Here is a 26,609-nt window from a genome sequence, read left to right on the forward strand (position 1 = left end):
CTCCCTTGCCTCACCGAGCAGCCAGGGATATATCTCATCTGGGCGTGGGGATTTATCCACTTCTTAGCCTGCTAAAACTGCTACTACCTCCTCCCTTTCAATGCTAATTTGTTCAATTATATCACAATCCCCCTCCCTGATCTCTACACCTATATCATCCTGCTCCATAACGAACAGATGAAAAGTTCTAATTTAAAACCTCGCCTACGTCCTCTGGCTCCACACACAGATTGCCATTTTGGTCCTTAATGGGCCCTACTATTTCCCTGATTATACTCTTGCCCTGAATATACTTATAAAACGCCTTGGGATTTTCCTTTATCTTGCCCACCAGTGTTTTTTCATGTCCCCACTTCGCTCTCCTTATTACTTTTGTTTTTAAGTACACCCCTACACTTTCTACTGTCGGGCCTCCGCTGTTTTCAGCGCTCGAAATCTGCTATGAGCCTTCTTTTTTTTTTCCCTTATCCAATCCTCTATATCCCTTGACATCCAGGGTTGCCTGGACTTGTTGGTCCTACCCTTCACCTTTACGGGAACATGTTGGCCCTGAACTCTACTTCTTTTTTGAATGACTCCTGCTGGTCTGATCTGGACTTTCCTACAAGAAGCTGCTCCCGGTCCATTTTGGCCAGATCCTATTTGATCATATTGAAATCGGCCTTCCCTCAATTCAGTACCTTTATTTCCGGTCCATCTTTGTCCTTTTCCCCCCAACTACCTTAAATCTTACAGAGTTATGGTCACTATCCTCGAAAAGCTCCCCCACTGACACTCCAACCACTTGTCCGGCTTCATTGCCTAAGATTAGGTCCAGTACCGTCCCTTCTCGTGTCGGGCTTTCTACTTGCTGGCTCAAAAAACTTTCCTGAATGCACTTTAAGAATTCCGCCCCCTTTAAGCCTTTTGCACTAAGACGATCCCCTCTAATATTGGGGAAGTTGAAATCCCCTACTATTACTACACCTCTCTGAGATTTGCCTACATATCTGCTCCTCTATCTCTCCCTGAATGTTTGGAGGCCTGTAGTACGCTCCCAGCAAGGCTTTACCCCCTTTTTGTTTTTAAGTTCTACCCATATGGCCTCATTTGAGGAACCTTCTAAGAGATCATCCCTCCTTACTGCAGTAATTAACTCCTTGGCCAATAGTTCAATGCCACCTCCTCTTTTACACCACCCCGTCACACCTGAAGATTCTATACCCTGGAATATTGAGCTGCCAGTCCTGCCCTTCCCTCAACCATGTCTCTGTGATAGCAATATCATATTCCCATGTGTTAATCAATGCTCTCAATTCATCTCAAAATTAAAGCAAAATACTGCAGATGCTGGAAATCTGAAATAAAAACAAAAAGTGCTGGAAATACTCAAATCTGGCAGCATCTGTGGAAAGAGAAGCAGAGTTAATGTTTCAGGTCAGAGTTCAGATGAAGGGTCACTGACCTGAAACGTTAACTCTGCTTCTTTCTCCACAGATGCTGCCAGACCTGCTGAGCATTTCCAGCATTTCTTGTTTTTATCCCTCAATTCATCTGCCTTACTTGTAAGGTTCCTGGTGTTAAAATAGATGCAATCCAACCTTATATTATTCTCTTGTGCCTTAACAGGTCTATATTTGCTCTGCCTTCCAAACTGACTTAGTTTCTCTTCTTTATTTGGATGTACCTCCACTCTGTATCCCATCCCCCTGCCAAATTAGTTTAAACCACCCCCCACCCAACAGCACTAGCAAACCTCCCTGCAAGGATGTTGGTCCCATTCTGGTTCAGGTGCAACCCGTCCAACTTGCACAGACTCCCACCTTCTCCAGAAACAGACCCAGTGGTCCAAGAAACTAAAGCCCTCCCTCCTGCACCATCTCTTCAGCCATGCATTCACCTGCTCTAGCCTCCTATTCCTATACTCACTAGCACCTCGCACCAGGAGTAATCCAGAGATTACAACTTTTGAGGTCCCGCTTTTTAATCTGCTACCTAGCTCCCCAAATTCTTGTTGCAGGACCTCATCCCTCTTTCTACCTACATCGTTGTACCAATGTGAACCACGACCTCCGACTGTTCACCCTCCCCCTTCACAATGTCCTGCAGCCGCTTAGTGACATCCTTGACCCCAGCACTGGGGAGGCAACATACCATCCTGGAGTCACATTTGCAGCCACAGAAATGCCTTTCTGTACCCCTTATGATAGAATCCCCTTATCACTATAGCTCTCCTACTCTTTTTCCTCCCCTCTTGTGCAGTTGAGCCACCCGTGGTGCCACAGATCTGACTCCTGCTGCATTCCCCTGAGAAGCATCTCCCCCAACAGTATCCAAAGCAGAAAATCTGGTAGAAAGGGAGATGGACCCAGGGGACTCCTGCACTACCTGCCTAGTTCTTCTACTCTGCCTAGCGGTCACCCATTCCCTTTCTGCCCGAGCTGCACAATTGTAAACTCTATCCTTCCAAACTTGGGTTGTATCTGCAATGAACATTGTGAGCTGTGTAAACTAGGAAAAAGCACTCGTGGTTGCAAGTGATGGCAACAACAGAAGAAACTTGATGGGAGGCATTAAGACTACCATAAAAAATTCAAGAATATTGATGGAAATGAGATTTCCTCACAGTGCATTCAAACTAATACACCAAGTGACAACAGTATATGTTGCCTATTTAACATCAGCATTATAAGAAACTGAATCAGAAGACCCATTTAGCAACAGCCTTCCATTGCATTGGTTCAAAGAATTTATTTAAAATGAATAACTACCAAATGACATGAATGAAAGGAAACCTTTTTTTGGGGGGGTGGGGGGGGGGGAGAAATTGGGTAAAAGAATTTGCGCCCCAATTACTGCACGTTTTAGAATAAACTATCCAGTTATTTAATAGTTTTTATTAGGATTACGTGAAATACAAAAATCTGCCAAGTGAGTGAACACGATATAACAGGAGGTTAAGGCATTTGTACTGAACTGGAACAGTCCATCCTGGGGCACAGAATAAGCAACTAAGGGTAAGAAAATAAGATGCCCCCATCCGGCGCGCACGTTCAATATAACCCAACCACTTCTATATTAATATACAAAGATTATTTTCTAAAAGCAATTTCAGAATTTACATTAAAACAAATGTTAAGGAATAATCAAAAATAGTTCACCATAAACGAACTGTCACTCTACCCGTTAGATCTTACCGCGCTTTATCCGTTCTTAGCAAGCTGAAGAAACCGATAACATAACCATTTTTTTTAAAAATGAAGAAAAATAACTTTTACAAGAAGATACCCACCACCGCTCCAACAAACGCCATCTTACATCTGAGGCAGACGAAAAAAGCTCGAGCGCCCACCTCAATCTCGCGGCTTTTTGGCGGTGGTGGAATTGGCGCTGTATCAGTGGGGGTGGGGGACAAAGCGCGGTGATTGACAGGAGGTGTGCGTCACTTCCGCAACGTGATCACTCTCTCATGGTGATTGTGACGCGAGTGCCCCTGCGCCGGTCTGTGGGAGACCCCTGGCGCTATTGCGTTGGAGACGCCATTGTTGTGGCGGAGAGGTGGTGTCGGTTTGAAAGTGCGGGACTTGTCTGAACTCGGCTTTAATGCGCCATCCCTTTGTAATAGTTTAGTACTTAAATGTTTTTTTTAGTGTAGTTTATTAGCGAGGTTTAGTGGTGGGCGAGTGTTAGGGCACTGCAGTCTGAAGATGTGTCTAAGAAACGCGGACGGGCCTATCGTTTGGAGCTGAGCCTAGGAAGCCACCCGCCAGGAAGCCGGCCTTTCTACTGTGTGCCGTCCATTCGGAGTTCGGACTCTGCGTTCCCGCATAACAGCCAACTCCCATCTCCCATTCCCTCCCTCCCCCCTCCCTTATTTCCGATTTCTCCCTTCATTCTTTCGAACAAAAGGCCATGGATTCCACTTGCTCCTGAGAAATACTGAGGAAAAAGGCATAGCTCTGGTGGTGCTGGGCCTTGTGTGTGTTGTGTGGCTGCTGCTATTATGTTTTTTTTCCTCTTCTGCTTTACCATTAATACGAGTGACCTTTTAGTTTTAAAAAACCCTTCCCAGTCCCACTTTAAAGGAGAGACGATACTCAGATGCTCTTGAGGACAGTGTCTGTGGGCGAGAAACGAACCTAGACACAATCGTTGCAACAGGATTTTCCGAAGAAATGAATTCAAGAGTCAAACGTCGACTTGATTCTCTTAGATTTTAAAAAAACTGCGCCGAGACGTACTGCATTGCGGCTTTGTAATAAAAAGGAAGAGGGAAAATAAACTGAATATTTTTGAACTCATTACCTTGGGAAATAAATCCTTTGGACTTCGTACAATTTCTTGGACGTTTAAAATATACCATTGACTTTTGAACTGTCCGGTTTATTAGTGAGTAACACAGCTAGTATTTAATTTTGTGCAATGTGCAGTTGAAAGGAAGCCAGTGATTTCCTGACGTTACGATCCAGTATAGTGTTTTATTCATAAAATTGCTTTAATACAACAAAGTCTAAATACTTGAATTTCAGATATGGAAATTAAATTGTGAAAAAGAGGATTTTTTTTTGTTTTTGTGTTTTGCAGTGGTAAAAGGGTAAAACATTTTTGTGGGTAAGGCTTGTCCCATTCAAAAAAAAAACAAAAATGTCGTGTGTACATTACAAATTTTCCTCTAAACTGAACTATGACACGGTCACTTTCGATGGGCTTCATATTTCTTTGAGTGATCTAAAGAAAACCATCATGGCCAGAGAAAAGCTGAAAGCGGCAGACTGCGATTTACAGATCACCAACGCTCAGACTAAGGAAGGTAAATTAACCACAGTGACTTTTATCCATTTAAAAAATGTTTATGTATCTGTCCTTTGTTTAATGTTGTCTCACTCATACCTTATGGTAGACAAGATGGCGCATGTTTGCTGGATTTGTCCGAATTCGTAAGGACATCTTGTTTTCACGTTCAGGCATATGAAACCAAGCGCATTAAATTTGTGTCTGGCGCCACGCTCTAACTTGTTTTAGCACAATCCTTTTAATCTGTGTTTTTGAAAATAATTGTATCGGCAACATCTGTTTCTTCCCCCCCCCCCCCCCCCCCCCAAAGATGAAAATGCGTTCCCTTGCTCTTTGTTGTTCATAAACCCTGGGAGGGCGGAAGCACAGCTTATTTAGAAAGCAATCTTGAGCTTATAAATGACCCGTGCAAGAACTCAATCTCCTGTAATGTACGTTGGAGGTCATCTAGCCTTCTCCACCGGGCCCAGCACCCCCACCAGACCCTTCTCGGAGTGTCCTTAAGACGATGACTGAAGCAGTGTGTTACGTATAAATGAAATTAGCAAGTATCTTAAGAGATTTGGAGGCATGTTTTAGGCTGTCGAACCCAAGTTGAATCCTCCTGAATGCATTCTTTTTAAAACGAATTGCTGCAAAATAATTTTATTTTAAGGTAAATTTTTGCATGGTATGTAGGTATTATATACCATTACATTCTTAACTATTTATTTTTAAATCATAATGCTGGTTTTACAGTTTTCAAACGTGTGAGAGCTGATGTGCCATACATTTTTCCTCATGGGAATTAGTGGTGTTGATTTGTTATCAAGGTCTCTGAACTGAAAGAACACCTTAAAAATATTGGAAAAAAAAGTGAGTCTGGGCATGCCCCTTTGATGTAGGTCAAATGTGCTGACATTTTATTGCGTTCGTGAAGTTATAGCTATTTGATCAAGCAATATAATTGGCGAAGAAATTTGCTGTGTGTTCAGTAGCTTATGCTGTGTTAGAAATGACATCCACTATAACTACGATGCACTTTCTCAACTTGACCTGCCTGCAACATTTGACAAAGTTAACCACACCATCCTCCTCCAATGTGCCTCCTCTGTTGTCCAACTGAGTATTTGCTCTCGCCTAGTTCCACTCTTACTTATCCAGGTGTAGCCAGAGAACTTCTCCTGCTCCCACACAGTTGTTGAGTCCTGCAGGATCTATTGGTGCATTCCTGCAATATATTGTGGACATGAAAGACTTAAGACTTGTGCTTAGCACCTTTCAAAACTTCAGGACGTCCAAAATTGCTTTGCAGCCTTTGAAACGCTCCTGAAGTGTAGTCACTTTTGTAATCGTTACATCATCCAAAACACAGGTACCACATTTGTGCTGACAACACCTAGCTCTACCTCACCAACACCCCTTTTGACCCCTCCACTGCCTTTGCTGTCAGACTGCTTGTCTGACGTCCAGTCCTGGGTGAGCTGGAATTTCCCCTTATTAAATATTGGGAAGACCAAAGATATTGTGTTCAGTCACTGCCATAAGCTACGTTCCCATGCCACTGACTCCATTTGCCTTCCTGGCCAATGTATCAGACTGAAGCAGCTGTTAACAGCCTTGACATCTGATTTGGACATTAAAAAAATTCCACTGCTTTGTTGGTTGGTAAGCCTCCCATCCCTCACTCTCAATAAACTTATGATCCTAATCTCTGGTGTCTGTATCCAAAGTTCACCAAGTTCCATTTACCCATCACTGGTAATCACTGACCTACATTGTTTCCCGGTCTGGTAACACCTCCGTTTTGAAATTGAGAGATTATTTCTCGAATCCCTCCATGGCTCCCCTCCTCCCTATCTCTTCGACTTCTTCCAGACTTACAATCCTCTGAAAACTGGCCTCTGATGCGTCCTACACTTTTTATCTTCCATTGATGGCCATGCTTTCAGCTGTCAAGACCCTCTAATTCCCTCGCTTAACCTCACCACTCTCATACTTAAATTCCTTAAATTTGCATCTTTTGACCAAATTCTCCTATAACTGTCAATTTTTATCTGATTATACTGCTGTGAAGCACCATGGGATGTTTGACTGCATTAATGTTATCTAAATGCAAGTTATACAGTGAGCTGTGCTTAGTTAGTCATTGTACGTGCTCTCATTAAATCTTTTTGGTGCATGTGCCATATTTAAGGTGTCTCCTTTTAGTAGTGAATTCTGGAACAAAGAAACTAAGTGGTTAGTGTGTGTCTTCATTGATCTTGATTTGATGGAATAAGCTGTAATGTAGTACATTGGACCAGGTAGATATTTTGGTGGATAATTTCAAGAGTTCTGATTGGTTGAGACTTTGCATGATCTCTAGTGATTTGAGCTGGCTGTCATAAAATAGGCTACAAGTGAAGAATATTTCAAGAGATCCATATATTTATTTTTCATTGTGCAATTTGAATTGGAGACAAGTTAGTCATTATCGGAGCTATTTTATGTTCTTGAGTTCCTTAATTTCAGGACTCCAGTTGGCATGTATGATTGTGTTCTAGTTTTATGTGATGGATATGTGACGCAAAATTCTACTGGAGTTTGATTTTATTCTGGCAAATTATAAATATGGATGGTATTTTAATACTTTTGTCAAATAGAATTTTGCTGCATAGAATTTTTTCAGCCTGTTGGGGATTGCAGATGTAAATAGTGAGCAGACAACAAGCTCTTTTTCTATAACTGCTCTGTTTTTGTTTACCATTCTAATTTCTTAGGAATACAGCACAAGTGTTGCCTGACTCCTCTTTGTAAATGTGTATGTCTTTCGTAAATAGTCGTTAGGCCATCTATTACACAGTATTGAGCATCAGTGTATCCCACAGGCATTCCTTCCCTGAGTGCCTTTAAAATTGGTTTCATTTAGATAGCCAATAAGACACTAAGAAATTAAAAATAGCCACATTTTCCCTTGGATTGATTTGGGACTGAAAGAATAACTTGAGTAGCAATCCAGTCTATTGCACTTTTACAGATCAAGAACCATACAGTTTAATCTACAACTCCAACTTGCATTTATGTAGCACTTTTTCATGTAATTAAACATCCCAAGGTGTTTCACAGGAGTGTTATCAAACAAAACTTGACATCAAGCCACAAAAGGAGATATTAGGGCAGATGACCAAAAGCTTGGTCGAAGGGGTAGGTTTTTAAGGAGCATCTTGAAGGAGGAAAGGGAAGCGGAGAGGTTTAGGGAGGGCATTCCAGAGCTCAGGTTCTTGGTAACTGAAGGCATGGCTGCTAAATTAAGGGTTGCCCAAGAGGTTAGAACTGGAAGAGTGCCAATATCCTAGGAGGTTGGAGATTAGAGATAGGGGTGAACCATGAAGGAATTTGTAAACAATTATGACAGTTTTAAAATCGAGGCATTGTTTAACCAGGAGCCAGTGTAGCCCAGTGATCAAGGCATATGGGTGAATGTCCTGATTGTGAGTTAGAATGTGAGCAGCAGCGTTTTAGATGACATCAAATTTATGGAGGGTGGAACGTGGGAGGCTGGCCAAGAATGCATTGGAATAATCAAGTCTCGAGGTAAGCAAGACATGGATGAAGGTTTTAGCACCGAGCTGAGGTAGGAGCAGAGTTATGCAATGTTATGAAACTGGAAGCAGTCTTAGTGATGGCAGGGGTAGGTGTTTGGAAGCTCATCTCTGGGTCAAATATGGCGCAGCGGTTGAGAACAGTGCTTCATTGTTTCCGGGGGAGGGATGGAGTTGATGGTTAGGGAATAAAATTTCTGGTGGGAACCGAAGACAATTATTTTGGAAATTTCTGTTCATCCAGTACTGGATGTCTGATTAGTAGTTTGACCATTTAGAGACAGTGGAGGGATTGAGAGAGGTGAAGTAGGGCTGGGTGTTGTCATTGTGCATGTGGATGCTGTGTTTTTAAATGTCGCCAAGGGGCAGTTTGTAGATGAGAAATGGAAGGGGGCAAAGGATAAATCCTTGGGGGACACCAGAGGTATCAGTGCTGGAGCAGATGATTCACTGGATATGATTAAATAGATCAGAATGGAACCAGGCAAGTGCAGTCCTACCCAGGTGGGCGACAGCAGAGAGGCGTTTGAGGAGCATGGTGTGGTCAACCATGTCAAAGGCTCCAGACAGGTCGAGAAGGATTGAGGGTTAGTTTATCTTTGCAATCACGTAAGATGTCGTTTGTGACTTTGAGAGCCATTTTGGTACTGTGACGGGATGGAAACCTGATTGGAGGGATTCAAATAAGGAGTTCCGAGAAGGATGGACTCCAAGGGCCGAATGGCCGCCTCTGTGCCATCAATGACGAGTATAGATTTTTGGGGTGACAGCATGTTTAAGGACTTTGCAGAGGAGTAGAATCAAGGGTTTTTTTTGAGAAGTGGGTGATGACAGATTTGAAGGAGCAGGGAACAGTACCTGAGGAGAGAGAATGGTTAACCAATCCGCTAACATGAAAGCCAAGGTGGGAAGTTGGCTGGTCAACAGTTTAGTGGGAATAGGGTTGAGGGAGAAAGAGGTGGGTGTCATTAACAAGTTGAGCTCGAAGAGGGTATATGGGGCAATAGGAGAGAAAGTAGAGAGGGTCAAGTTCAGGGCTCAGGAGGGGAGAGGGAGCCTTAGAGGAAGTTGGGATATGGGAAGCAGTTAATTGGCTGGCCTCGATCTTAGTGACAGAAGTCCAGGAGCTCCTTGCATTTGTTGGAGGTGAGGGTGGAGGGGAAGGGAGAGGGGCTTAAGACTGTTCGCAGTAGACAAAAGAAGCTGGGGGTTATCTTTGCATTCTAGGATGATCCTGGAATAGTGAGCAGTTTTGGCAACCAGACCTGGAGGTGAACAGCTAAGCCAGTTGTCCTCTGTAACCATTCAAGTCTGTATCCCTTGGATTTGAGGGAGTAGTGATGAAGACTGTACCATGGGGAACAGCCAGAGTGAACGAGTCGTGGTTTTAATGGGGACTTGGACATCAAATGTTGAGGTGATGGTGTGTTTGAGTAGATTCATAGCTGCAAGAATACTGTGAATGGAGGGCCAAAGGCGAGACAAAGTGAAGTTGTAATTGAATTGGGAGAGAGTTTTATTTCTTGGGTTTGAGGTGGTGGGAGGAGAGTAATATAGGAAGTTATCAGAGATGGTCTTATCTGTGATTCACAAAATGGGAGGAGCGAGGCCAACTGAGATGGCACGGTCAAGAGGGTGGCTGTGAATATGGGTTGGGGAGTTTATATGGAGGGAGCGATTAAGGGACGATTGGCCCTCTGAGGCGAGAGCATGATGAATTGAGATGGGAGATTGAAATTGCTAAGGATGAGAAGTCACTTGGTGCAGAGGCTGAGGAAGAAAAGCAGCGAAGGTATCCTGGCGGGAGTCCAGTGCACAAACTGTCTTGATGTCCAGAGAAGTCCAAATTTGTGACACGGAGGAAAGCAAATTGCAGGCATGCAAAAGCAAAATACTGCAGATGCTGGAAATCTGAAGTAAAAACAAAAAATGCTGTAAATACTCAGGTCAGGTAGCATCTGTGGAGAGAGAAAGAGTTGATGTTTCAGGTCAATATCTTTCATCACAACAGGCATGGTCAGTGATGGGCAGTTTGAACTAACTTGTAATTGGGACTGAACTGCACCCACTATTGGAGCCAGAAACTCTAAATAGTAAAACAGAGGAGATGGGGAGGTGGGGTGGGGGAGAGAAGGAGCAGCTGACCACCCGGGAGCCATCTCAGGTCATCAAAAAATTCATATTTGAAAGGAAAGGCCTGTTATTTAAATTGGTGTTGCTTTTGTCCTGGAGCCAAAGCTGACAAACGCTTTGATTTGCAAAGTTCTCTGACAAAACAGCTGTTAAATTCTGATTGTTTTCGTAAACACATTGCCTCAAAGGAGCACAATTTAGCTGTATAATATTAAATGGCACAGCATTCTTGTCCTTCTCAAACATCTTTTTTTTCTGTCATCACAGGAAATAAACTAATAAATCATGAAAATTAGCCTATTGAACAATAAAGTTTACTTTGCCATTTGGACTCATGCGAGCTGTTGGGCCAGTAATCCAGATGCCTTGAATAATCCAAAGAATGAGTTCAAATCTCAAATTGGCCGTTTGAAATTTTGCTTCCCTTTCCTCCTTCAAGATGCTCCTTAAAAACCTACCCCTTCGACCAAGCATGAATTCAGTTTTAAAAACCTGAGTTTAGCAAAAGTGCCCATACAATTTAGTAAGTTCAGACTGTGGCTTTGGAAAAAGTAAAATTTAGAAGATTGAAATTTCAGATATGTCAGTATTTTTCTCCATCATGAATGATTCAGATGCCTTTGTTCCATATGGTTTTGATTGCTAACTTGGTTGTTAACCATTTAATGCTATGCAGTAAGAAGTCCAAGTTTGTGTTTAATACAAAAACCGTTTAATCAATTTCAAGTTTTATTCCATTTCATTTTAATACATTTCTTCAAATTCAAGTTTACAACATTAAAGCCAGATAGAGTTAGGGGAAATCGTGTTGTGATTCTCAACACAAGTTATAAGGCTTTTTCCCACTGGCCGGGCAAGTGTTGTATTCCACTGTCCCCTGTTGCATATAATGCATCCATGGTCCCATGCTTGTGCGGTAATGAAACTAGGAATCAGAGCTGTGTTGAGTAATGAAATGGGTTCCTTTTTACTAAAAATGTTAAAACTAATACAACTGTGAAAAGATGCAATGCTGCTGAGGTGGTTTTAGGCCATATATCTTCTACGCACACAGGAAACCTTTAGTTTTGAAAAGCAACACATCCTACGATGTGTTGCACTGCTCAAATTCTCAACATTACATTGTGCTCATTCAAAACTAATCCAGCACTATTATTAGATATTCTTTCTCCCCCACCCTGCCGAGACATGCTTTAAAGTGACAAGCTCTTTGGCTTAACAAATAAATCAAGTCCACCAGACTGACTTTCCTTGATTTAATTGGACTTATTTTATTAACTAAGATGTGTTTCTTTGGCTGTTCCTGCAACCATCTTCCAAATTGTGAAAAAAATATATCTTTTCCTGTAATGTTGATCATGTCCCACTGAAAATACATCTGAAAGAGAGCACCTAGAACAATTCAGCACTGAAGGGCCAGGCCAGATTAGTGCTGGGAATTTCCTGAAGGGTTCACCCGATCGGCTTCGGTAACTTCAGCTAAGGATCAACATTCATGTTGCTTATCCATGGAGGTTTGGGCCGAAGTTATGTCAGCCAATCAGGAGAACCTCCGCTTCACCCGCCTATCCAAAAGCCATCCTAGGAAGAAGATGATGTCTGATCCATATAGTTTCCGGATTATTAAAGCAACTGAGTGAAAGTGGCGCGCACTCTGCAGTTGTCGTATTTCTAGAGAGTGCAATTTATTCTTTGTAATCTGACACTTCTGGAATAACGGTCTCTTAATTCTTTACAGAATATACCGATGATAATGCTCTAATCCCTAAGAATTCATCAGTCATTATAAAAAGAATTCCTATTGGAGGTGTTAAATCTGCTGGCAAAACATTTGTCATGTAAGTATCTGCAATTTTTTTCATGCCAAATATGCTGATTAGCATCTTTAGAGCTTTAGAATGATTTCTGTCTTTCAGAGCTGAATACCTCTGAATTGCGTTTTAGCAATTAGTACAATCATGGACTTCAGTGGATGCCTGAGAGATGCACTTGAACATTTAAGTGACCGGAGGTTGTGTATTGGTTATAGTGGAACTGGATTTAACTGGAACTGAGTGAAATGGACAGGCACTCTCCCATCCTTCATTTTTCTGTTTTAGATGTGGATGATTGGCAGATAAGGTTTTGCTGAGTGTTTAAGGCTGACAACACATTACAATACTCTAAGTCTGTAATGTATCGTTAGATATTTTGATGAATAATGTGGATATGCGGATGTTCTGGTTTTAGAGGAAACAAAAGGCTGGATAACCGCAGTAATGAATAATGGTTGGTTGTGTCAATGTGAGCGCAAAGTGCATACCAAATGCACAAAAATATAGAAATGTGACTGACACACTGTTTAAGAATTCTTTTCTAAAGTTCAAGGACAAAGTGACATAAAACTTTGAGATTTCGACCTGGAAGAGACAAGAATGGACTCTGATTGCATTGCTATCCATTGTTTGTGCCTCCTTTCTTGCTACTGTAAACTAAACTAACTTAGCAGATAGTAATCCAAGCCAAGCATGAGCCATCAGACAGACCTTGACCCTTTCATGTGTTGAACATTCACCTCAAGTCTGAGGTTATAACTGAAATATTGCCAAAAGATCTGGCATCTCCAGACTTCAAGACAATGTCCATTATTTTGACTTAATAGCTGTTTAGGTCAATATGTAGACCATATGTAATGTTTGCATTGATATTCCCATTAATTTGCATGTGCCTCAAGTTGCAGACATAAATTGATTTGTGTATCCTTGTTTATAGCACAGAAACAGGACACTTGGCCCAACACGTCTATGCTGGCATTTTTGCTCCACATGAGCCTCCTCCCACCCTACTTCATTGAACCCATCAACATATCCTTCTTTGCCTTTCTCCCTAATGTTTATATCCAGCTCCCCCTTAAATGCATCTGTGCTATTTGTGTCACCTCCAAATTTATCCATCAACAATGCAATCGTTCCAAAGAAGCATGACGCACTGATAGATGCGAGTTGTAAAGCATTGAAGGCTGGTAATGGCTATGCTCTATAATTTGACCTCCCTAATCAAATGACTTGATTTTTCTCTTTGTTTTTGCCCTTTCAAAAACCACCAATATTCACTTTGTTGCAATTGTTCATGTTCTCAATTTGCCTCCTTCTGAACTTGGCTAAATAAATACAGCAGAATCTAGTCAATTTTTTTTAATTTAATCATTACGCTGCTGGGGCTGTTGTGTGAATCCTTAATCAACTTTCTGAAAGTGATCACTTGGCATAATAGCTGGGCTTTTTCAAAATTACCGATCTGAGGAAGAGTACCTGAATCAGATTTTTTTGGTTAGCCAGTAATGCATTTGAGGATAATGAGTACCTGATGGGGGCATATATTAATTCAAGGGGATGCGTTGGGAAGAAAATGAAGCCATTTTATTATGATGGGAGTTAACAAGCCAGAGGTAACTGGAAATGTGGGATGCTTCAAAATGCCATTCTATTCGCACCAGGGGAAGTGCAGTATTTAACCCAAAATATACTGGTTCCCTCTGCTGATTTGTATGAGGAGATACACAAGTTGAAGTAAAAGCAGCTTAAAGGAACACTGTTTAATCTTGAAGTTTTCCTGTTCCGTATCTCCCTCATGTCACTCCTTTGCATGTTAAATATAACTATGTTTTCAAATATGTGATTTTTACCCCCCAGCTTTATAGTCAGTCATTTGAGAGTTACTATTGTAAGATCATGCAAATTCAAGTTCCAATAATTTAGACACCAGTGTCTTCAGACTGGAAAACAGTGGGAAATGGTGTCCCACTAGGATCGGTGTTGGGACCTCTGTTCATGATTAACAAACGATTTGAAAACTACCTGGTGTCGAAAGTACAATTTCAAAATTTGCAGATCACACCAAATTGAGGCATGAGAGGACTGTGACAAAATACAGACAGACACAAACTTGCAGAAGGAGCATATAACTCGCAAATGAAGTTTAATACAGTTAAGTGTGAGGTGGTATATTTTGGTCGGAAGGATAAGGAGGCCGCATATTTATCAAAAATTAAGTGTTCAAATGGGATATAGGAACAAGGATTTGGGGGTACAGTTACAAGTTAAAGCAATGACGCTGATTAAAACCATAAAAAAGGACCATCAGGCACTCGGGTTCACTTCTAGAGGAAAAGAATTGAAAAGCAGAGAAGTTTGTACGTTTTTTTCAGAACCTTGATTACACCACTCTTGGCCGACTGTGAACAGTTATGGTCTCATTTATTAAAAAAAGGATATAGAGACACTGGCGAAGGTGCAAAATAATTTAGATATAATCTCTCCAGTTCTAACCTTCTACTATCAGGCAGGATTAAACAGGATGGGACTCCTCTCTTTTTAAAAAAGAGAGGACTGGGGGAGGTGACCTGATAGTGGCCCTCAGGATTATGTAAGGGTTTGTTAGGGCAGACATAGAGGTGTTTTCACTTGCGGGTAAGACCAGAACTAGGTGCCATAAATGTGATAGTCACTAATAAATCCAATAAGGAATTCAGGAGAAACTTATTTTCCATATTCTCATCACTCTATGGGTACTCGCTATGACAAGGAGTAGGTGAGACAAATAGCATAGATGCATTTAAGGGGGAGCTGGATATAAACATTAGGGAGAAAGGCAAAGAAGGATATGTTGATGGGTTCGGTGAAGTAGGGTGGGAGGATGCTCATGTGGAGCAAAAATGCCAGCATAGACGTGTTGGGCCAAGTGTCCTGTTTCTGTGCTATAAATACTAAGTAGATGTTTTTCTGTTGGGGTAGAACCTTCATTGCATTCCTTTGCACAGATGTGACAACTAGTATGTGTAGTGTTCTGGGCCATTTCTGTGAGGTGCAATAGACACTCTGTTCTTTCGGTATAATGTATTTTGTTAGTCCTTAAAGCTTTTGACGTGATTTATTTGTAATTAGGCGCATTTTCACTCCTGTCCCAAGAATGTTCAAATAGGAAAAGCTAAACTGAATAGAAAGAACAAGGGAAAGCGTGGCAAAGACAAATTCTTCCAAACTTTAAACTCAAAAAGAAAATAGTGCTACAACAGTAACCAAATGTTGGGTAGGGAAAGAAAGTTACTGTACCTGAATCAGACTTCAAAGCAGGAAGTTTGTCTTTATTGCTGATGTATTGACACTAGATTAGTAAATTGAAGTACAGTTTCTTTAAACTAGATAAGACATTCATAGAAATTGCCTAAACCAATGATGTGTTGCATATAAATACTTTGTCTTACAATTCAGCCATTTTTTGTGCTTAAAAGTTATATCCACTGTTGAATTAAGCGTAAATATCAAAGCAATGTGGAAATTAAGTATTTATGATGTGAATTTGGGATTTTGAATTGTGACTTTAAATTGAGTAGACTGCATATAAGGTGATGTTGAAAATATTTGCATTTATACAGCATTGTGATTTAAACACCCTTAAGTGCTTCAAGTACAACAAATTACTTCGAATTGCAGTACTGCGGTTATTGTTTTAGTTTAGAGATACAGCACTGAAACAGGCCCTTCGGCCCACCGAGTCTGTGACGACCATCAACCACCCATTTATACTAATGCTACACTAATCCCATATTCCTACCACATCCCCACCTGTCCCTATATTTCCCTACCACCTACCTACACTAGGGGCAATTGCTAATGGCCAATTTACCTATCAACCTGCAAGTCTTTGGCATGTGGGAGGAAACCGGAGCATCCGGAGGAAACCCACGCAAACACCGGGAGAACTTGCAAACTCCACACAGGCAGTACCCAGAATTGAACCCGGGTCACTGGAGCTGTGAGGCTGCGGTGCTAACCACTGTGCCGCCCGTATTGAAGGGAAAACACATTGTGTGCTCAGCAAGCTTCCACAAACAGCAATAAGATGATTGGCCACGAATCTGTTGTTGGCTAATGGGGAAGATTTTGGTTTGGACACTTTGTGTGAAGAGCAAGGAGTTTTCCAATGTTGTGGGATTATAAACATCCACTTGAACCACTGGAGTAGACAAGATGGGACTCCCTTATTGCTGCAGACTCGAGGGCTCAAATCCTAGAATTTAATTTAATTAAAGCACACTGGATTTAGTAGCCTGTTGACCTCTTGCTTGGGTCAGTGGAATTGCTGCAGGGAGTTTCAAGACAGAACGTTGTCAACCATTTTCTATTATTTTGGGGTGTAAACATGAGTGTCGAGGTGAATGTTGTCAGTGCTCAAGTTAGATTAATTTTCTCTCGCCAACTGTCCACAACTGTTTTTAAGCTCCTTTATGATTGTTGTGGAGGGATTTCTAGATAACTTAAGTGCTAAATTTTACTGGACTTTAATTTAGTTAACACATTCTGAATTCAAGTAGTTTGTAGTTTATGTGTTTGTAACATACAGCACATCCCTTCAACCAAGATAAGGCAAGCAGGATCGCTGACGTTTTTTAGGCAGGATGAACTAACAGCCTTGCCTAAGTGACAGTGAACCATGTGTCCTTTTTTTGAGAAGTACAATTTATGTTTGTTTTGAAACTCCATTTTGGCCATTTTTTTGTTATGAATAGTCCCTCAAGCTTTTTCTTTGAAAGCCCGCTATGATATCATTGTTGATTGAGAATTCATAATAGAAGGATTCTGCAGTTCTCTCTGCTGCTGTACATTTTATCAGAAAATGATTTTTTTCCTGCTCTTCATCTTGTTATTTGTAGGTATCTTTTATCTTGTTTATCTTGTGAATGAAAAGCACTTGACTGTAACATCTTTACAAATTGTCTTCTGCTTTCCAGAGATCGTTCTGAACCAGCAAGTGGGACATCGAAAGCAGTATGTAAAACAAAAATACAATCTGAACCTTTCTTTTCTTGATATGTTAAATCTAAGTTGCTAATTTTAAATGAATGATAACCATTAGAAAATAATGTTAATGATTTTTCAAGTAGTTTTCAAAGCAATGCGTAAACTAAGTATACCATAATACACACCTGACCAGGGTATGTTCTGTAATGCCAACTAAAATGCATTCATAGTATTTTAAATGGATAATATGATGGATAATATTTAGAAATAATGCCCATATCTGCACATATCTGTATGTGTGACCTGATAATGGTGCAAGATTATGCACTGTATTTCACATTGAAAATGCTAGTTAATTTCTGTATGACTCATTGTTGTACAGATCAGTGTATGATCATTTTCAGAGCTTGTGGTTCAACGGTTTGCTATGGTGAACATGAAAGTGTTCATGTGATGTCTGTCTTTTAGTATTACATGTGTATAGGCTATTATGTGCATTCTGTTTATTCAAATAAAGAATGTTTGAAGTGTATTATCTTCCATTTCACATTGTATCACTCAACTTTTTATGATTTAATAGGTATGTTTTCTTGATGGTGGAACCAGTTTCTTTACACTATGATAAGGCACATGAAAAACCACATTAGACTCCAGTATCTAATGGATATAAAGCAGATGTTGAATTTATGCAGTTTTAACACTTCCTTCCTCAATATTCTATTTTCATAACAGCACAATTATTTTCAAACTTTGAGCTCAAACAAACTAAAATTTGACAAGTATCACTAAACAGAAATATTCAATCCTGTTTGATTTTCCTTTTCTGGCCACAGAACTTTGCAAATAAATGGAAGTCAGTAGGCTTTTGTGGTGCTATTTAAGTTAAACTGGTATATTTTTATGTCTGTATTGGTAATAAACTATTTCATACCGTATGTACATGATTTTTCACTTGCACGCCACAGAAATCCCCTGACTTGTCAATTTAAAGCTTAATTCTGGCTGTTTTGTCCTTCTATGTGATAACTGTGAAGTAAAAGTTGAATGCTTTTTGTTTGAGCCGTTTTATAAAATATATATCCTCAAATAAACTTTCATGTTAAACTTTGTGCTAGTGGGGCACGTTGAGAATTTGGTTGCCTACTTTATTAATAATGTAGCCAGTTAATAACGCTAAATGTTTGGTTTGATTTTGAATCTCCACACATTTAGGAAACTTAACTTGAAAAGTAGCTTGCAAACATTCTATTCAATTTTCCTAATCCACATAAAATTGCTTTTGTGGACTTGTTCTGCGTTTTTGGTAGTTTCAACTTAACTGAGACTTTTGAAAGGGCTGGTGTCTGCCATGATATTTACATTGTTAAATCCGAATTTAGTGTAATTTACAGTAAAAATTGCAGCTTTTCCATTACAGCCCAGGTAAATTCCAGGTTATGTAAAGAATTAGGCCTTTTCTGTCTCTGTATTGCTTTGCATTGAGCTAATGCACAAGATTCCAAAGAAGACCATGTAGTTTCTTTGATCTTTGAATATTCCAGTAGATTTTTAAATGGAAAATAAAACAATGTTAAGCTACTGATTTTTTTTTTATTTAAAGGCTTAGCTATATGCTGTCTGTTTTTAAATATTTAGCACCTATTTATCAATGCACTTCAAAAATTTATAAATGTATCTTTATATAGATGTTGAGCACTTTTACCACAAAGGGTTAATTGAATTCCACTTTGAGGGAGTAAAGTTGTGGAACTTCCATACACCTTGCACTAAGATTTCTGAGCCCTATATTAATTTCAATGTGTCAAAAGATTTCCAAGCATTCTGGTCACATCCTTCATGTTTTTCAAGGTACAGTGGAGTTGCTAGCCAAATTATGGTATTAACCAGGCTTATAAAAGCCACGGCTGCTGAAGTTTAGTTTAAAAATCAAGAAAATTGGGAGATTTAGTTAAAATGCAAATGAGCTTTAGAAACAGCACAAGCAACTCCATTTGGAGGTCTTCATCAGTTTATGCAGTCAGTGGATAATGGACCCATTTGCCCCTATCCGAATGTCAATAGAAAAATGCACTAGAATATTAAGTATTTTAATGGGTTCCTCATATTCTCAGTTCTCCTGCCACAAAAATAAGTACTAGTGTAGGTGACCTTTACCAGTAATTTTTCTTTTGATAAACTTTCATAAAAAACAACTTTGATATTTATATAGTTCCTCGATTCAAATCTGGAAGTGCTCAACAAGAGGAGTTTGTTTTGGAGTGGAGTGACTGTTGGGTATACAAGTGCAACAGCCATTTAACAACAACAGTGTCCTCCAAACAACACAAATGAATGGCAAAACAGTTTTTTCATTGGTTGAAGGATGAATGTTTGTTAGGATCTGAGAGCACCCTATTTTTAATTATGTAATGCAATCTTAAACATTTGTCTCAATCACTGGCGCAGGCAAATGTGACCTTGCTTTAATATATGAAGGACAAGGCCTAAATGCATAACTAAACATTGGGCTACTTCACTGACAGACCAGCTGCTCAATTTTAACAACACTAGCGCAATGCACAAATGGTGCAAGGAGGAGTATTGAACCAACTGTGTGGTATGTAACAGTATTAGAGGTTGCCCTGGTATTTGGCTCAAATCACTGGGACTGAAGTGGCACATGGTAAGCCCTCTGTGATCTTGAGTTTGGAACGTTGGTACCAATTAGTCCTATCTATTGGTAACTCTTAGAATAGGAATGGGGAGGGAATGATTTTTCATGTCCCTATATGTCCATGTTTGGGAGCATGCTGTGTCCAACCTCGTCCTCCAACACTAGAACATGTCTAAGCTTAATACTTGTTATTTGGAAGGTTTTTGCACTTAAATTTCCCAGCTATCAAATGCTTTGAATTAAGCAATGTAAATACAGCCAAGTGGAAATTTAGTGCTAAAAGATTGAGCAGATAACTTGAATCAAGTGTAAACTGTATTCAGACTTCTGCAGTTTGTAACAATCTTAAGATCACATCAGTCATTTCAAAGAAAGGACTTAATGAGAGAAGTTTATGGTAGAGCTCTTGTACTTGGATTTTTGTCAGCTTAGTGTTGTAATCTATACAATGGTTTAAAACTTTCATCGTAATCTATAAATTAACATAATCCATTAGTTTGCCCTGTACCATCACCGTTTACAAATTTCATGGGTGCATTTGGCAAAATATTGCTTACAAATAAGTATTGAATGCTTAAACTACTTGAATACTGTAATTTATAGAGCGAACCCTCAGTAATGAAGAAATGTTACAGTAAATTTGAGTTCTTGCTATTTTCTAGCAGTATTGATGGTATACTTCAATATTTTTCTTAATGTTTCCCTAAGCTGAGAGCTTTTATTTTCCTTTAGTTATGGGCATGTCAGGGCTTTCCCTTTTATATTTTTGTACTCATAATGTTGGAGGTTTGTTGTGCTCGCATTCAATAATTGCCAAAATGTTTAACTCATTTGCCACCTATTTGTGCCACTGTTTTCCACCATGTGTTTGTCTTGATCTGTTACTCTTTATTTACATTTTCTACTGTTTTTGAACTCATAGTTTTCCTCCTTGTGTTTTGTCAAGTTTTATCCTTTTGCTCACGGAGGCAGCAGGGGAAGGCAAGAGAAAGAGGTGTCAGACCTAGTTGCCAGACTGCAGGGAAAGCTAAGCGAGGTCAGTGTTTAGCAGTGGTAGTGGGATATACAAATATACTATGGATGATTATGGTCGAAACAGAAAAGGTAGATGGGTTTTATCGGAAGGGAGAAGTTGTTTTCAAATCCCCATTTAAGACTTGATCGATTTAACTGTTTTAAAAACCCCATTTGCTTCATATTCATATTGCTCCATTTTTATTACCTTTTTGTTCCTGATCCAGTAATGTACAGTTTTAAAACTGCTTCCTGTCAACTTCAAGCCTTGTACTTGCAGCTAAGAAATCATTAACATTACATTCTGTATTTTAAAGTTAGGAGTGTTAATAGTGAGGTTCAGAAACTGATGGAATTTGACACTTCATCTGAACCCCTCAAGTATTGTGTTACCATGTTGCCTGCCCCAAGCCATTGTTTAACTTGTTATTTTTAATTGTCTGAAGAGAAGTACAAAAGAGTAGCTTGGGTAGCTTTTCTCTAAGAAGGTACTTGGACTCTGCTTAGTGTTTATCCACAGCATAATCTGACTCTGACAGACAAAACAACGGTGTTAGCCATGGATGCACAAAACCCACATCTCATCACTTAATGGTGCGGAACTTGGTGCTGTCTTGTACTGTATGGTAATGCTGTTGCCATAGATTAAGTTGTTAGAATCTGAAGATGCCCAAATTTAGAAATGGCAATAGATTGTAGTGATCTATTAACCAATCAGTTACTAAGTAGTTGGTCAATATATGAAACTCCTTATAACTCAACCATTTAAGTTTTTTTAAATCTCAGTCAAGAAAGAACTTGAATTTATATATCCACTTCCAGTTTTCGGGGTACCTCAGTGTTCACATCCCATGAATTAATTTTGAAGTATAGTCACATATATAGCTAAATGCAAGATCCAATTTGCATACAGAACAGTCCCACAAAATTTTAACCAAAGATTGACCAGATAATCTAACATTGATATTGATTGAGGGAGAAATGTTTGCTAAAACACCAGAAAATACCCTGCTCTTTTGCATAATACCTGGGGTATTTTACATCCGTCTCAATGTGAACGTCTTTTATATACTCTTTGTAGACTGAATCCCGCAACCATTGTTCATCTCAAAACAGTTAGGCATCAAAATCTGGGTTTAATCTTGTCAGGATGTTTATTTTAATAGGGCATTAGGTACCTAGTGCTATCAATTGATCTTTAATAAGATTAAGTTGGTGAGGCCTAAAGCCATTCTTTTCAGTTATTGAAAGTTATGCAAAGCATTGAATATTTACACACGATCAGTTAGGGGAAACTTGCTCCTCCTATATCCTATCTTAGAGACTAGCTGACAAAATTGGTCCATATGGCTAAATGACTGGTTTGGGATTAGATGGTACTATAAATAACTGGCTGAATTGGAGTATTTTTAGGTAGTATTAGACAGGAAATGGCAGGCAACTGGGAATGAGCTACCTGATATAATCTCAAGGCTTCAAAACAGGTTCCAAATTGTGCTAAATTTGAGATGTTTGACTGCTAATCTTGGAGCTCATGCTTAATAACACTCCACTTCTCAATCTTATTGATATGAAGCAGGTGTTTAATTTGTACTAGCTGCAGTGCTGACATGAACACTCTCGCCATTGCATTCCATATCCTCAATATATGACATTGAAATAATGGGATTAACTATTGTGCTGCCATTACTGCAGATTAATACCAGGAATTTCCATGTTCTGTATAAAGGTGAAAGCAACATAAAAAAGTTTAGTTTTGCTATTTGATGTATGGTTGCAGTTATGTTGCAGCCCTGTACTGTTCTCTAAATCAGTCACCACCCAAAATTGATATTAGTTTGTAAGTCTTGGGCACTGGTAGAAAAGGGACGATATTCTATGCACTGCATTAGGGTTTAATTTAGTTAAGCAAGGCTTTGGTCTGCTGGAACTATTGATCTGTGCTGCAATGAAAAAAGTGGGTGGAAGACTGTCTTGAATAGTAATTGCATAGCAATATCAATATACTTGCACGTCTGACTATAAATTACCTGCTACAGTGTACCTTGGTCTCTTTGTAACTTTTTGAATTTCTGTAGACTCTAGCAGCAGTATAACTGCCTCAGTTTTTGATGAAACCATCAGAGGAATTAAATGCAGATTTTTGGATGGAATGAAATGGATCACCAGCTGCAATATGGCTTTTTATTGTGTTTAGCTGGCGTCACTGGTGCTGAGAGCACATGCCACTATTTTGTACTGATATTTCTTGCTGATTACCTCATTGATAGCCAATTAAACTTGACTGCTGTCGGACTTTTCATGTATAATTTTGAATTAACTTTGCTGTAACTGATTTTGGCACTCAAAAGCTGCTTTTATGGACATGCTTAACAGTGCCAGTACAACTTGTGGGTAAACATGTTGGGATTGATTAAACCAGACCACCGACAAGTCTAATTTCTGTTGGGTCTTCCCGCTGCTTTAGGAAATTCCAAAAAGATCACCACCTGATTGCAGGCGGCTGCACAAATCCTGTTTTTCAGAATCCTGTGGTACTAGCATGAGCAGCACATTGTATGGAAGTAGCTCAAGTAAAACACTTGCTGGGAAGAAAAATCTCTTAATACTTTATGGGCTGTATCATTGTTCTCCCAATTCAGTATAATCTTTCTGCAGGCAAAACCTAGCAAGTCACTATTGGGGTTGTTTTTGATTATTGAAGCTATGTAATTATTAGACCATAAAGCAGCTTTTTATGGAATTCAGGCATGCTCTTTAAATGTTGGCTATATGCGTGGTTCCAGTATAGAGTTTTATAAGTGCTGAATAACAATTAAATACATTGTTACTAATGCTGAACGGGAGCACTCGCCAGAGATATAAACAAGTCTTCTGGTAATATTGTTTAGACTTGAGTTGTAAGTAATCAGTTTTATCTGTTTAGAGGTTGGTTAGTATTTTGCAAATTTGGTGGGTGGGGGTGCAGTTGGATCATTCTGATCATTTGTTTAGGTGGGTAATGAAATATATTTTACACCGTATTAACATCATACACTCAGTACAATTTGAAATATAGATTAGATGCAGAATAAAACTTTCTCTGTGCTGTCCCAGCAAGATACCCAATGCTGCTGTTACATATGTGAGTCTTTGGTATTGGGACATTGGGCAAGTTGATCTTTATTAGAATATGGTTGGCCAGTCTGAGGAGTGGCAAAGATAAATGTAATACCTACCACTCCTTGTGAAGACATCAAGTGGACTTGGAGCACTTAGACTGGATTTGTTGTAACATTACATTGAAAATGCTTAGTAGCATTAGCAGATCAGTGCTTGATTTTTGTCCTTGAATACCATAAATGTAACACTAAATCGAGCATAATGAAGGAAGTAACCCAAACCCAATAAAGCACGCTTGCAGCATCTAAACATGAAAGCCTGCTGTATTCCATTCCTGTATGTTTCCTTAATTGCTTGTCAGTCTACATTGCATTGCACATGGAGAGTTGTGTCTTATGAATAACAGGGTCCAGCAATCATTTATCAACTGTCAGTGTCCCTCTGAGTTTAACAGAATTGCACAGAAGGGGAATCGAAAATGCCTTGTACTACATTTGCATCAATGCATCCAGAATCACTTTGCAATGTGCAAGGGCAGGATAAATCAAAAACCAGGCTGATCTAACACCCCCACCACCCAAAGTGCTCTGAATATATATTTTATATATAGTTGCTTAATCCCTCCGCTGGTCTTAGCCACTTTATAGGTATTCTGGAGCAAAAAAAGGTTTATTTTGGGAGTGGGAAAAATCGCTTTTGCCAATCTTTTTATTTGCCAAATCTTAACTTGAGTTAATTTCATTCAAAGTCCTTTTAAACCCAGAATCCTAGAATTTTGCAGCACTTGAAACTAGCCATTCTGACCAAGTTTTTATGGAATATTTCTCCATGTGAGGCTAATCGTCTAATTCTACTCTCCTCGTTCTGCATACCTTTTTAATTTTTTTCAAGCAACTACCTAAATCCCTTTAAAGAGAATTTATTGACATTGATGCAATAATGGTTGATGGCAGAGAATTCCACGTTCTACCTTCCTTGTATGTAAATTTGTCTAACTTCCTTTTTTGTGATGTGTTTCTTCCCTCTCGTTTACATCTGTGACACATGGAAGCAGTGTCCCTCTATTTTACTTAATAACCAATCATAATCTTGAAGTGCTGTACCAAATCATCCCTTAAACTTCTGAAGTCCAGTGAAAAAAGCAATTTAACTCAAGTTTTTCCATGTAACGGTAACATCTGGTGCATCTTCGCTGCACCCATTTTATTCTTTGTGTATCCTTTATGTTAAGATGCCCAAAACAGGTCGGGCATTGTTAAGGATCGTTCTTGGCCCTGTTGCCTCATTGGATAAATCCCAAACCTGAATGCCCATATCACCAACTTAAGATCTGTGCAAATCAATGGGAAAGTAGATGTAAGTTTATACATGGCCCTTGAGACTCTTCTGTACCTACATGGTTAACAGGAACCAAAACCTTGAACTCCTGTCGTAGGGATTAGTGAGGTATTGAAATCTAAATTAAGTTTTAAAAATGATTGTGGTTTAAGTCCAATTTTAATGCAAATAAATGAATTGAAAGCAGTTTTGTGGGGTTTTTTCATATTTAGCCCATTAACACAATCCACTTTTTGCTAAATGTTGTAGATGAATCATAAAGTAGAAGGCAGAGACAACAGAGAGAAACTGTTTCTGCAAAAATAAATCCTCTAAGTGCGCATATCCTGACCTCTTTTATGGTAACATAGACACAAAGTTGGCTAAGTGACAGGAAACAGTAGTGGTGAGCAATGTTTCAGACAGGAAGAAGGTATGCAATTAATATATATTAATGACCTGGACTTGGGTGTGCAGGGCACAATTTTAAAATTTGCAGATGACTTAAAACTTGGAAGTATTGGGAACTGAGGAGGATAGTGATGGACCTCAAGAGGCCATAGGCTGGTGGAATGAGAAGCATGAAGTGATACATTTTGGTAGGAGGAATAAGAGAGGCAATATAAAATGAAGGGCACAACTCTAAAGGGGGTGCAGGAACAGAAAGTCCTGTAGGTATATGTGAGCAACTTGTTGAAGGTGGCAGGGCCCATTGAGAAAATGGTTAAAAAGGTATACAGGATCCTGGGCTTCATGAATAGAGGTAGACAGTACAAAAGCAAGCAAGTTCTGATGAACTTTTTATAAAACACTGGTTCAGGCTCAATTGTAGTAGTGTGTCCAATTCTGGGCACCACACTTAGGAAGGAGTTAAGACATTTGAGAGGATGCAGAAAAGATTAATGAGAACGGTTCCAGGGATAAGGGACTTCAGTTATGTGGACAGATTGGAGAAGCAGGTGCTATTCTCCTTAGAGATAAGGTTGAGAGGATATTTGATGATATGAAGGGCCTAGATAGAGAGAAACTGTTCCCATTGGCGAAAGGGTCAAGAACCAGAGGACACTAAGGTGATTAGCAGAAGAACCAATGGTGATGTGAGAAAAGCTTTTTTACACAGCGACTGGTTAGGATCTGGAATGCACTGCCTGAGTGTGATGGAGGCAGATACAATTGATTTTTTTAAAAGGGAGTTTGATAAGCACCTGAAGAGAGAAAATTCGCAGGGCTACAGCGAAAAGGCAGGAAAAAGGGACTGGCTAAGGTACTCTTGTA

General features: G+C 39.6%; 2 protein-coding genes across 7 annotated transcripts in view; one reads left to right on the plus strand and one right to left on the minus strand.

Moving 5' to 3' along the window:
• The window catches only part of LOC137383327 (probable helicase with zinc finger domain), a 429,894-nt gene extending 426,529 nt beyond the window's left edge, over window positions 1-3,365 (minus strand). Inside the window, 1 exon segment of the mRNA XM_068056011.1 lies at window positions 3,272-3,365. The gene's annotated coding sequence lies outside the window, so the exon portion shown is untranslated.
• A 97-nt stretch (window positions 3,366-3,462) lies between these two features.
• The window catches only part of rbbp6 (retinoblastoma binding protein 6), a 51,010-nt gene continuing 27,863 nt past the window's right edge, over window positions 3,463-26,609 (plus strand). For 2 of the 6 annotated variants that reach the window (XM_068056016.1, XM_068056018.1), the window contains exons 1-3: window positions 3,469-4,789; window positions 12,208-12,307; window positions 17,239-17,275. In XM_068056016.1, coding sequence (XP_067912117.1) covers window positions 4,624-4,789; window positions 12,208-12,307; window positions 17,239-17,275 — 303 coding nt within the window. In that variant the 5' untranslated portion in view covers window positions 3,469-4,623. Of the gene's footprint in view, window positions 4,790-12,207; window positions 12,308-17,238; window positions 17,276-20,847; window positions 20,938-26,609 lie in introns of all 6 variants that reach the window. The other 4 variants (XM_068056014.1, XM_068056015.1, XM_068056013.1 and 1 more) reach the window with 4 other exon arrangements.

This window comes from Heterodontus francisci, chromosome 24, assembly GCF_036365525.1.
Source record: "Heterodontus francisci isolate sHetFra1 chromosome 24, sHetFra1.hap1, whole genome shotgun sequence".
In the NCBI taxonomy this organism is placed as follows: Eukaryota; Metazoa; Chordata; class Chondrichthyes; order Heterodontiformes; family Heterodontidae; genus Heterodontus; species Heterodontus francisci.